This window comes from Orbicella faveolata, unplaced genomic scaffold, assembly GCF_042242905.1.
Source record: "Orbicella faveolata isolate gen_17 unplaced genomic scaffold, um_ofav_v1 contig_35, whole genome shotgun sequence".
Classification (NCBI taxonomy): domain Eukaryota; kingdom Metazoa; phylum Cnidaria; class Anthozoa; order Scleractinia; family Merulinidae; genus Orbicella; species Orbicella faveolata.
In genome coordinates, this window is record NW_028301564.1 from 3,360,024 (window position 1) to 3,372,695 (window position 12,672).

The window sequence follows — 12,672 nt, forward strand, 5'->3', positions numbered from 1 at the left end:
TGCGTCACGTCGACGTCAGTCTATGACGCGTGACCGAATTCTCCTTACATTAAATTAAAAAAATTGGAGTACGTTGATATGTTGAAGAGAAATCAGATTTTAACTACTTTTCCGCTATGGAACTGAAAGTGAAACTGGTAGCTGTTAGTTTTACACCTTTATGAACAAACCCAGAGACTTTCTCTTTTTCGTCTCTAACCAGCTAGGCCGAATAACATTTAAAGCATCTTTGTTTCAAATTAGCATATAGTCTGATAACAACGTCACAGCTTAGGTGAACAATGAAAGTAATTTGCAGTGTACGAATAATCACATAACCTGCAAGTTCCACTTTGAACAATGGCACTGAGAAGCAGAAAAGCAGATATTGTCTTCTTTTCTGCTGATCTATTAGCCGGTTGTATTATGCCACTTGACTGGTCAAGCGTACACGTAACATAACTTTTATGCTACACGTAAAAGTCGCATGAAGAAACATAATAATCAAGGAACAAAAGAAGTGATGAAAAAATTAAGCAATGTCAGCTTATTGAAACGGGTAGTATAGTCTTGTGTTCGTTATATCAATTATTTTGCGCATTCTGGAAACCTTGTCCAAGATGCTTTACCATGTCACCATGGTAATCAAACGTCAAACACAGGCTAACGTTATTTATTTAGGCATATTCTAGAAAGATTAATATTAAATTGCTTTCACCAAAAGTCTTGAGCTGCTCTGAATTACTTGGTTGCGGCGTTGATTTTTTCCATATTCCGAAAAGCTCTGGCTCGGCCGCTTATTATACACAACATCACGCATAAAAACTTCCTTCCCAAGCACGCGAAACCACTGTTTCTAACAGGTAAGTGTTAAAGAGTTGCTTGAATCACACGAACCCGTCTGCTTAAAAGCGCTGAGCCGGCTTTCACTCAGTGCATTTACTTAAAACGCTGCTTCCGGAAAGCTCATATAAAGACTCCACACACGGGTGCTTGAAAAAAAAGAAATATTGTCCAGCACGGAATTAATTTTACCTCAACGACTTCGACTGAATTGATTTTATAAGTCACGATTCCTGACAAAATTGCACGCTTGGTCGATTGACTGAATTTGTCGCGATATGTTGTTGCTTTCGCTAAGATCCCAGCTTTTAGATCGTCGCTACAAAATCATCACACATTTAGATGTTAAAAAACTTGGTGGAACTAACCTACACATCTTCATCAAATGTGGGCAAGAGTAAGAGTTTCTCGGCCTAAAATGCAAATGAGTTCTTTTGGTTTCGCAGCACGTCACCCGCTTGAAGTTTGTTTGCTCATAGATAAAAAAAATCAATTACCTTCGTTGTTGTAATTTTGTCATTAAATTTTCTGCAAGGTTTTTTCGCGCAAAATTTCGCGCTCTTAATAGCAGGTTTACTGCCTGAAACAACAAAAACAGTAACCACAGATAATTTTACTTGCTAACAATTGCACTCCAGAGAGGTTTTTCGGCATTTGTTTCTATTTGATGTTTAAATTCGTTTCCTAGGTCACTGTTTCTTGGTCAGGAGAACCCAAAGTAAATAACAACTAGCATCTTCATCAAAACGACATCAATTAGCGTAACTGGTCTTTTGACTTAACGAACTGTGTTATAGTTAAGTCACATGTTTATTGCGCCTTTCAATAACATGCGGACTCTAAAATTCAAAGCTCAACCGACAAATGCGTTTTTCCCTACCGTCAATCAAGTGTTCGGCGGCTCCTCCCAGCTTCCGACTACTGCCGAGCGCGCGGTAATCTAGTTGTTGAGCACAGTTCAGACACCGAAACAGTGCTCGGCAGTAGTCGGTAGCTGGGAGGAGCCGCCGAACATTTGATTGATGGTAGCGAAAAACGCATTTGTCAGTTGAGCTTTGAATTTTAGAGTCCGCAAGTTATTGAAAGGCGCAGTAAAGATCTTTAAACCGTTATAGACGTCGAGGAGGCAATGTCAGAGTAGCGAAGTCAGGAAAAGCTGGGCTCTAGTGATCCACGCTCGATCGAAAGTAACAGAGTGACTCGTCCTAGTTTTTATCACAGTCAACTACCGCAGTCGTAAACGACAGCCAGAAAACAGCTCTTACGAATACTGGGTCGACTAAGCCGCTGAATGGGAAGACCCATTCACAGCAGGTCAGTAATTGACTACATTTGTAACAGTTATAATGCCACTATCAGTGCATGAAATATCATACTTAATTTTAGTTAGATAAATCACACATTATAAGGTAAGTGTACAGTGGAATCTCGATTTTTCGAACCTCCCGATAGTTCCAATTCGAGCCAAAAGTCGTTTTTCTCCCCTCAGTTGAACCCCGTAGTTTCATCCCCCGACTTCTCAAACTACCTGATTTTTCAAACTAATTTTCATTTCACCTTGGAGGTTTGAAAAATATCGGGATTCCACTTTATTTAATGCAAAATTAATCACGCATATCAACTGTAGAACTTCGTTGTGGACATTCATACGATTTCTTTCATACTCATCGGAAAATACTAAAAGCCAAAAATAGCATAATTAGATCGAGGTACCTGGTTGGCCATTGCCAATTAACGTCAGAACTTTCACTACTATTGCTTATTTTATAGCTAGAGCTGAGATCCGAGAATACAATGGGGATCGCTATTTCCCGGAAAAAGAGGTGGACGCCTAAGGTGGAACAAAATGAGGTATTTAATCTGATAATATCTTACTTGTCTTAACAAAGGCTACCTGTAACGCTCTTCGTAGCCGTTCTTTTAGTGTCACTCCACACTCCCTGCGTTAGTGGAGACAGAAGGATGAAACTTGAAAACGATTGAAAATGAAACTAAGTGTTTTTGATAAATATAATCCTGGCTGAAAACTGACAGAATTACCGAAGTATGAAATGTCTTTTGTTATCTAATAAACAGAGATAATATTTTGTAACCTTTCTTGTGGAATTACATTGTTTAAATGTTTAACATTAAATAAGTGACTGATCGATTGATTGATTGATTGATTGACTGATTGACTGATTGATTGATTGATTGATTGATTAATTGAGTGAAAGAGTGAGTAATAGTAATAGTGAGTGAGTGAGCGAGTGATTCAGTGATAGACTGATTGATTGTTTTAGTTATTTATTTAGTGATTGATTGATCCAGTGACTGATTCAGTGATTGATTGATTGATTGATTGATTCACTAATTGAATGACTAACTGATTACTGATTGATAGATTAATTGATTGATAGATTAATCTATCAAGCGATCGACTGATAGATTGATTGATTAATTCAGTGATTGACTGACTGCCTGATTGATGATTGATTGACTGAATGACTGACTGACTGACTGACTGACTGACTGACTAACTGACTGACTGACTGACTAACGGACGGACTGACTGATTGAATGACTGACTGACTGACTTACTGAATGACCGAATGACTGACCGACCGACTGACTGAATAACTGACTGACTGACTAACTGAATAAATGACTGGCTAACTGAATGACTGACGGACTGACTAACTGACTGACTGATTGAATGACTGACTGACTGATTGACTGACTGACTAATTGATTGACTAACTGATTGATTGATTGATTGATTGATTTAAAGACTGACTGACTGATTGATTCATTGGTTGATTGATTTATTGATAGATTGATTGATTGATCGACTGATTGACTGATTGACTGATGGAGGGATTGACTGACTGACTAACTGACTGACGAACTAACTGACGGACTTACTAACTGACTGACTGAATGAATGATTGACTGATTGACTGACTGACTGAATTCTTAACTCATTGACTGACTGACTGATTGATTGATTGACTTACTGGTTGATTGAATGAATGAATAATTGATTGACAGACTGACTGACTGACTGACTGACTGACTGTTCTACTGACTGACGGACTGATGATTGATTGATTAATTGACTGACTCATTGTGCAGGTGAGCCAGGTACGTGCAGAAACTGAAGTATCCTCTCAGAGACAAAACGAGGAAGAAGAGGCTTTAGAGACGAGAGAGTGTGACGATCACGAGGAAGAAATATCAGAACATGAGGATGAAAACAAAGACGACAGTGACAATGAAGACAAATCCGACGAAGGAGAGGAAAACGACGACCAGGATCAAGAAGATGAACAACAAGAGGAGGAAAATGACCCTGAAAATGAAGAAGATGATGTCGTAGATGATTCCGATGAGGAGAAAAATGGTGAAAATGATAATAACATAGATACTGGAAACGTTCCCAGTTACAGTCAGAAGCTCAAAAATGCCCTGATTGGTGATCTGGACGGTGAATTCCCAGAGAACGTGAAAGTTGTTCGAATCTTCACAAGTTCTACTTTCACTGGTAAGTATTTTACTGTGACTAACAGCTCCAACGCTGCCATCTACAGTGTAGGTCAGATGTAGCACAGAGATTTGTCAAAACAGTAGTCTCAGGAAGATCGAGATAGACATTACAGTACTCTTGCCGAAACAATAATGTGATTGTTTTTATATTAGTTCTTTTCTCAGGAACTGATGTTGAACCTCTCAAATTAACATACACACATAGTCTGCTCGCTTAACACGTATAGGAACGTCCAAATTCAGCGTAGAAGGGGGAAAAGAGTCAGTTCCACTAGTATCTGGGTGTCCCGACACCTATGACCTACACTGCAGGTACTTCCAGGTAATCTTTCACTTTTTATTCTTCCTTTTCCCTCAGACACATCCGTGGAGCGTAACACATTGATGGAGCGAGTGTACCCCCGACTCAAGTCCTACTGTCAAGAGAGGGGCTATGACTTTCAAGTGGTCGACATGAGATGGGGAGTCCGGGACGAGTCCACGGATGATCACATGACCACTGAGCTGTGCATGAGGGAGCTGCGTGCATGTCAAAGGCTCTCAACTGGACCTAACTTCATTGTGAGTTTAATAAAGTTGGTCTACTATCAATAATTGCACAAAAATTTCTACCAGATATTTAACATGATATTAATAGGGTGTCTTTAATTTCCCCGATGATATTGTTGCCGCTTTGACTAAAAGGATGGTGAAAAAGTGAAATAATTGGCTCTGTTTGTGCACCTGTGATTCAAAGTTGCAAAGTCGTCCGAAGCGATGTTCTCTTTTTTTCCCTGTTTATCTACATAAGTATTCCCGGTATACCTCTGAATAAATATGGAAAGTCAAATAAGCTTGTTGCCTTAATTGACGTAGTTTTCCATTCATTCCAGACCTTTCTAGGACAAAAGTATGGTTACAGACCCTTTCCCGCAAAGATTGTCGCCTCAGAGTTTGAAAAGCTCCTTGGAGCAGTTGAAAGCAATGACGATCTCCAACTGCTGAAACACTGGTTCTGGAGAGATGATAACTCAGTTCCCGCCGAATATATGTTGCAGCCAATCACATCACTGCTGCCTCATTACCGGGACTATGCGAACGACGAGTTACGTAAGAAGGCTTCTTCTGATTGGTGGACGGCGTTTGAAAGAATGCAAGTGGTTTTGAGGTTGGCCGCTGATAAGGCTCTGGACAAGAAAGAACAACATAAGTACTACATGTCAGGTATGACGCAAAAAACTGTACTTCAACGCCGTATCAAATTGTTCTCTATGCCTCTTGCCATTTTCTAAAACATTAAACGTCAAATTGATATCTCTTTATGAGTTACCCAGCAAAATAACTGGGATTGTTTGCAAGGCCCTTATAAAGCAAGATCCTTTAATTGGGCGTGTGAAAGCGGTCTACTGCCTAAAAAAATATGAATTACCCTCAAGCGAACAGCATATCCGGCTGTTAAGAAAAATTTCAACTAGATTTAAAGAATAGACTCAAGTAAGGAATTTAAAGCAATTTACGTTAACAGGTATGCATGCCCATTAATTTGAAATGATGGCTATACAGTACGAAAATTCCAACCATATTTTTTTTTCGTCCGTAGTAACCGAGGACGAAATCCGGCGTGGCATCATCAACGCAGCTAATCCTTCCAAACATTGCTTCTGGTTCAAACGAGTCATTTCAGATCTTCATGCAAACGTCGACAGAAAAAACGCTGGGAAATTCATAGACAAGACATGGGGAGCTAATTCATCTGTTGATGATACTGCGCAGAAACTGCTCAACGTTCTCCGAGTAGAAGACATCCCGCAAACCTTGCCGAGCGCAAACATCGTAAATTATGACATTAAATGGACTGACAATGGAATCGATCCCTCGGCGTCGCCAGAGCACGCAGACTACATAGAGCAGCTGTGCAAAGACTTTTTCGGCACCTTGACTCAAATGATTGAAAACGGCATTCAGGAGAAGGAGACATCTGATTCAAGAGATGCATTTGCAGAGGAACTTTTCCAGCATGCCTCATTTTGCCAGAAGAAGAGTAAATCATTTTACGGTCGTAAAGAGTTCCTGGAAGCCTCAAAGAATATTTTGCTAAATCATGGCAAGCACGGTGTTGTGCTCCATGGAGAATCGGGCTGTGGAAAGACCTCAATCATGGCCAAAATCACAAGCGAAGTGAAAAAGTGGGTCGAAGACGAATCTGCCATTGTCGTAGTGCGATTCATTGGCACGTCACCGGATTCATCTGGCATCAGACCTCTCCTAAGAAGCATATGTCTTCAGCTGTGCAAAGCTACTGGACAGAACACTGCAGACGTTCCGGAGGTAATTTACAGTTTTAGATTTTAATTAGTTGCATGTCCAGTCGGTTCTAAGTATCATACCACTGCCACCAACTGGTAAACAGCATTTTTCGCTCGCTGCGATTGGATAGTTTATGGGGCCACTATCGTTTGTTATGGAGGTGGACAGTGAGTGCCAAAAACACATCCCTTTTAAATTCCGACTCGAGTTGTTGTGAATTACTCCTTGTAAATAAATGAAACCAGACGAGACCAAAAGTTCTTTCGCCTTGGCCAGATTGAACCGACACCTCCCGGAATTCTTTCTGTTCTAATATTTTCTGTTCCAATCTCGTTTTGGTCAGATAGGTGACTATACAAATTTCGTCTTTTTGCTTTATTATCTAAAGAGAGAAACGAGACTAACTGAAAAGAGACTAACTTACTCGGTTAATTAGATACTGAACTCCTTTTTTCTATTATGCGTTATGTCAAATTGTATCCAGGACATGAAATCTTTAAAAGACTACTTTCAAGAATGCCTGGAAAAATCGGCTGAAAATCAACCAGTTGTTTTGGTTTTGGATTCGTTGGACCAGCTTTCTCTCGATGACAGCGGTCGGCAGATGGACTGGTATCCAAGACAATTGCCAAGCGACGTGTACGCCATCCTTTCAACGCTACCTGGCGAGGAATATCAGGCGTTGCCTAGTTTGAGAGTAAGTTTAAAGCAGCAATCTTTAAGATACACTATGGCATGATGTGCAAAACTCGTACAAGTATCCCAACATGAAATGTCGTGTCTTGACATAGACCCTTAGCGCCGATCGTGTGCTTTTACTTCGAGCCCTCATAAGGACACTGCGTTATGTTCCTTTAGCTTTATGGCTAGTTTTAATTAATTTGATATGGAATTAACGACAATAATCTCAATCGTACTGTAACTTACCATGCAAACCAACTTACGTTGGAGACCCAAATCTTCTGCAGGTTACTCCATTCTCGCCATTCTATAGGGTGATATATGAAAAGATACCTCTGTCAAGTCAGGTCTAGTACTAAACTGAAAGTTTCCTCGCATTTTTTCTTCATTTTAGACTATCTTGCCAGATGAATGTTTCATGGAAGTACCAAGGATTCCCCTCAATGAGGCAGATGTCATCCTTGACAACTGGTTAAAGACAGCTAATCGGACCATCCTTCCAAGACAGAAAAGCTACATCATGGAAACATTTCAAAAGTGCCCGCTTCCCCTTTACCTCAAGCTAGCCTTTGATGAAGCTCTGCGCTGGAAATCGTTCACCCCTGCCTCCGACATGTATCTTGAGCCAACTGTGCGAGAGATCATCGATGACATGTTTGGCCGACTGGAACGACGACACGGAAAAGTACTGGTGAGCCACGCATTGGCGTACGTTACTGCATCTAAGAATGGTTTGACAGAGCCCGAGTTAGAAGATCTCCTTTCATTAGACGACGACGTCCTGAATGACGTCTACCAGTACTGGACACCGCCAGTCAGAAGACTTCCACCCTTGCTGTGGATTCGCATTCGGTCTGATATCGGAGACTACTTGATCGAGCGAGGGGCAGATGGCACCCAAGTGGTATTCTGGTATCATCGTCAGTTCATCGAGGCCGCACGGGAGCGATACCTGAGCGAAGAGCAGTCCATGAAGATTCACACGAACATGAGTGAGTACTTTCTTGGCAAGTGGTCTGGGGGAGTGAAGAAGCCATTTGTTAATAAAGAAGGCAAGGAGATGTCCATGGACAGGTTGGTACCAAAGCAACCGTTGATGTTCGACTCGCGTAAAGACAAAGTGATTTACAACCTTCGCAAGTTGAGCGAACTGCCATTTCACTTGTTACATTCCGGAAAATTTGATATGATGAGAGAAGAATGTCTTTGCAACTTCGAGTTTCTTTCGGCGAAACTCCAAGGAACATCTTTACAATTGCTTATGGGTGACTTTTCATCTTATCTCGAGATAAAACCAAACGATGGCGATGTGGAACTCCTCAACGAATGTTTGCAACTCTCCGCTCATTCGCTTTCCAAGGACAGCAGACAACTTCCCACTCAGCTGATTGGCCGAATGTACAACTTTCTGCAGCGACAAGAACAGTATCCGGACGTTCACAACGTTTTGAGGCAGGCATTAAATTCCTCCACCCCTTGTTTTCTTCCAAACAGAAAATGTCTGACAGCACCTGGTGGAGCTTTACGTTCTGCAATTGGCTTGACCCAGTTAGGTAGTGACGTGGTAAGCATTGCTAAAGACAATCGCACTATTGCAGTATCAAGTCAGACCTCGGAAGGATTGGTCATCAGAATCATTGATTATGTCACTGGAAGAGAAGTGCGAAAGTTTACCATCACAGAACCGGTCGATATGTACTGTGTAAATTTCAACCAGATAAGTCAGAAGAGTACTGATTTGCTGTTGCTCGCTGGATCGCCCAAGATTTTCCTGCTCAACACACTGACTGGGCAAATAATTCAAGAGTTCCAAGTATCCGATGATGAATGGTTTTCATATAACCCCCAAGCCCCAGTGTCGTTTGCTGACGATGAAAGCAAACTGGTTGCTATCTGTCCTGACGCATTGAAGGTCTGGCAAGTAGAGAATGGTAAACTGCTTCACAAATTACAACTGAAAGATGTAAACACCGAAGACGAACTTGGTACGCTGGATGCACGTGGAAGCCACGCTGTTTACAATCTGAGAGGGAAAAGCACGGTGCACTTTATCGATGTGAGAATTGGGAAAGAAGTTAGGAAGATTACCATTTCCTATCCCAAAAGCAAGGATGGTCAAAAAGTCTTTATCAAGGAAATCAAAATAACCTCCTTAGACCAAGTGGCTGTGATCCCATCTTCATTTGATAATCTGCGATTGTACGATCTTTCTGGTAGTCTAATTCGTGAACTGACCAATTTCAAGATGCAGCAAGGTCTTCATCGAATGCAGATTACTGATGACGGCACGAAGGTTGTGACTGCCGATATGTTTGAAATTTGCATTTTGAATCTGGAGACCAGACAAATGGAGAGGTGCCTTAGGAGTCCAATTTTTCGATTACGTCTCTATACACGCGATGGTGTCAACATCTTGGCAATCGGGCAAGACAACATCCTTCGAGTCTACGACAAACGTCGAGAAGATGAAGATGAAAATCAGAAGGACATCGTGGTAACCGAGATTCAGGGCAACTCGATAGCAGATCAAATAACAGCTATCTCGCCTAGTTTTGATCAGCGCCACGTTCTCTCCATAGCTGTTATTCAGCTTAGAAACGAGATCCATGTATGGGATGCACTGAGTGGTAAACGAGTGCGTCGACTGATGAACATGATGATGTTCCCCAATCCCATTCGCATGTGCACCTCCACCCGTGGTGTCGGCTTCATCTTCGACCAGAACGTTCCACACTACAAAGTCTTCAACTTTGCTGAGGGAAGGATCGAGAGGAATTTGGAAGGAAAGGCATGCAAACGGATGAATGCTTTCGGATTCATCGATCAGAAGCACATGATTTCATTTTCAAGAGGGAGACGATTTGTCAAAGTGTGGGATGTTGACAGCGGAAAAGTAGTGAACGTGGTGAAGTTCAAAGAAAAGCGCCGATTTGAAGAGATGCTAATTAGCAGTAACGGTAAAATGGCCTTGTGTTCACAGGCAAGCCAAATGACCCAGCACAAGGACAAAGAACTGCATTTGGTTGCCATCGACACAACCAGCTTCAGCCACAAGATTTTGAAGTACGAAGGCGAGCAGTTGACCCTGTTCAATGCACGAATATCCGACGATGGCAAATATCTTGTGAATTTAGTTCAATATTCGCAGCCTCTTCTTTGGGATCTACATACTGGCCAGCTCATACGGAAGCTATTCGACCCAGACGCGTACGAAATAGCCAGCACGGTTGCAGTCTCTGGAGCTTCAATGATAGCTATAACTGGAACAGACGACGAGAGCATCAAAATCTGGAGCATCGAAAGTCGACAGGTTCTGCTTACCATCTCTTCTCCACCCGTATCTGAGCTTTATCTCTCGCAAGATGGAGAGGTGATCATTTCCAGATCCGAGGACCAGAAAAGCTTTGACGCGTGGGAGACAAAGACAGGGAAGAAATTGGCCTCTTTCATGACAGATGGTTACCCAAATCACGTGAAAGCTATTGGAGACAAGCTCGCTCTGGGGTTGGGAGAAAACCCAAACCTGATGATTTTGCATTTACACCGTCCTGGAAAGAAACACAAGGTGCTTGAAGAAGATTTAAAGTCTCCATACGATGGTTTGGCCATCGAAGCAGTTGTAGAGGACTCCCCAGAGAAACTGGTTGATGATAACATGGATACTGACAAAGATGATGATGATAGTCATATAGCTTAGACATGCGCAATGTACATTTCAGAGGAAATGACGCAAAAGCATAGAACGCTACAATATTAACGAGGCATTGATCATGAATCTGCTAAGGATCCGAATCTAGTTAGTAACTAAGCAGTTTTGAAATACTGTTAGTTCGTGAAAGCTAGAATCGTGACACTGTCTTACTATTAGAGACTAAAGCTTTGACACTACTTTTACAGTTAAATTTAAAAATTTCCTATTACCAGTGATAAGAACTAACTAACTAAACAAACTGGACCAATGTTTACTTAGTGTTTTTCTAGTAAGCATTTGTTATGTCGTTTTCCGACAGTAGATAGTTTTTTTGGTTTTTACTATTACTCGTATTGCTCAATCAGTTCAAAACACGTATAAGGCAAACGGCGATGGTGAGAAGAAACTAGTTTTGGGCGCCCATACTTATAAGCTGTTTGCCTTGCTTTTACCTTTACTAATTTGTACATTTTAAAGAAAATATGATCTTTAAATCTGTATGAACTTTTCTTTGCCTTCAGTGGCTATTACCAGTTTTCTACTGGTCTGCACGTGACAGAATGGCAAAAAACGCACCAAAAATAAGCATACAGTTTGATCTATCTCTTTGAGATTGTTCTTAGACTTTTCAAGAATTGAGATAATTTCCGCAAATATGTTTTCTGAAATATTTGCAGTCTGTGACCATAACATATTTGTTAGAAACCTCAGTGGTGGTGAAGTTTAAACGGACCTGCAACTGGATGGGCTGAATCGTTTTCAAATCAGTTTTCATAGGTGTGTCTGTACGAAAGTCGAATCTCCGGGCGCCTGGAAACTTACAGCTAGAAGAGTGGAAAATCGAACACAGGGACTCCGCGCCTTTTTGCTTTGAGTCATTTCTGAGAAGTCGTGGGTCTTTTGATTGCAACTAGACATTGTTTTGTTTTGGGTAAAACCCAATCTCAATTTGGTTCAGGGAAACATGTACACTGAGATTTTTGTAACATTCCTACGCAAGACCATATGCACCGTGCAAAAAGTGCCTTTTTGCCCTTGGTTAACCTGTCCCTGGCGAGTGAGAAAAGTCATTTTGACTTTTTCTACCACGCCAACTAAACTAGCTTAAGGTTTTCCAATTTGTCGATTGCGCTTTCAAGCCTTCTTGGGAGAACAAATTTCAAACAACCTTACCAAGAAGGTTTAATCAAACAAGTTACTACTTTGTTTAGTCGTGGAGTGCGCATGGTATGAACAACTGAGTTTTAACCTTTAAAACACTTTTAAATTTGTTTAACTTTTTGGTGTGAACGTGGTATAAATCTATCATTACTTCAGACGTTCGTATGAGCGTGCTATTAGAGTCAAACCAAGTCAAGCGTACCCCTCAAGTTTACACATTAAATGAATTGATTATTTGAATATTGAACCCGCTAATCGTTTCAAGAATGCAATAATAAATTGATTATTTGAATATTGAACTCGCTAGTCATTTCCAAAATCAATATTAAATTGATTTTTTTTTTGAACATTAAACCCATTAGCCGTATTCTTGGAACGACTAGTGGGTTCAATAATCAAATAATCAATTCGTTAATGTAATCTTGAGGGGTACGCTTCACTTAGTTTGACTGTAACAACTCGTTCGAAGCACATTGACTCCACTGAGATACAGGCGTATTCCATAT

General features: G+C 41.0%; 1 protein-coding gene across 2 annotated transcripts; it reads left to right on the forward strand.

Annotated features, from left to right (window-relative positions):
- Positions 1-125: 125 nt before the first annotated feature.
- On the forward strand, positions 126-11,607 carry LOC110048662 (NACHT domain- and WD repeat-containing protein 1-like). 2 transcript variants are annotated; one of them, XM_089272863.1, is made up of 9 exons: positions 126-842; positions 1,511-2,136; positions 2,593-2,673; positions 3,937-4,345; positions 4,706-4,908; positions 5,220-5,550; positions 5,927-6,654; positions 7,118-7,330; positions 7,709-11,607. In XM_089272863.1, the coding sequence occupies exons 3-9, from the start codon at positions 2,617-2,619 to the stop codon at positions 11,009-11,011; spliced, it is 5,244 nt and encodes a 1,747-aa protein (XP_089128989.1). In that variant the 5' UTR covers positions 126-842; positions 1,511-2,136; positions 2,593-2,616; the 3' UTR covers positions 11,012-11,607. The 2 variants fall into 2 exon arrangements, with proteins under 2 accessions (XP_089128989.1, XP_089128990.1); XM_089272864.1 differs by having other exon boundaries at positions 2,597-2,673.
- The last annotated feature ends 1,065 nt before the right edge of the window (positions 11,608-12,672 follow it).

Bases quoted from the DNA above. Each gene is read 5' to 3' on its own strand.
- LOC110048662 (XM_089272863.1), top strand. From the start codon at position 2,617: ATGGGGATCGCTATTTCCCGGAAAAAGAGGTGGACGCCTAAGGTGGAA. The intron at 4,909-5,219 runs GTGAGTTTAATA...CATTCATTCCAG, and splicing joins CAACTGGACCTAACTTCATT to ACCTTTCTAGGACAAAAGTA. The intron at 7,331-7,708 runs GTAAGTTTAAAG...TCTTCATTTTAG, and splicing joins AGGCGTTGCCTAGTTTGAGA to ACTATCTTGCCAGATGAATG.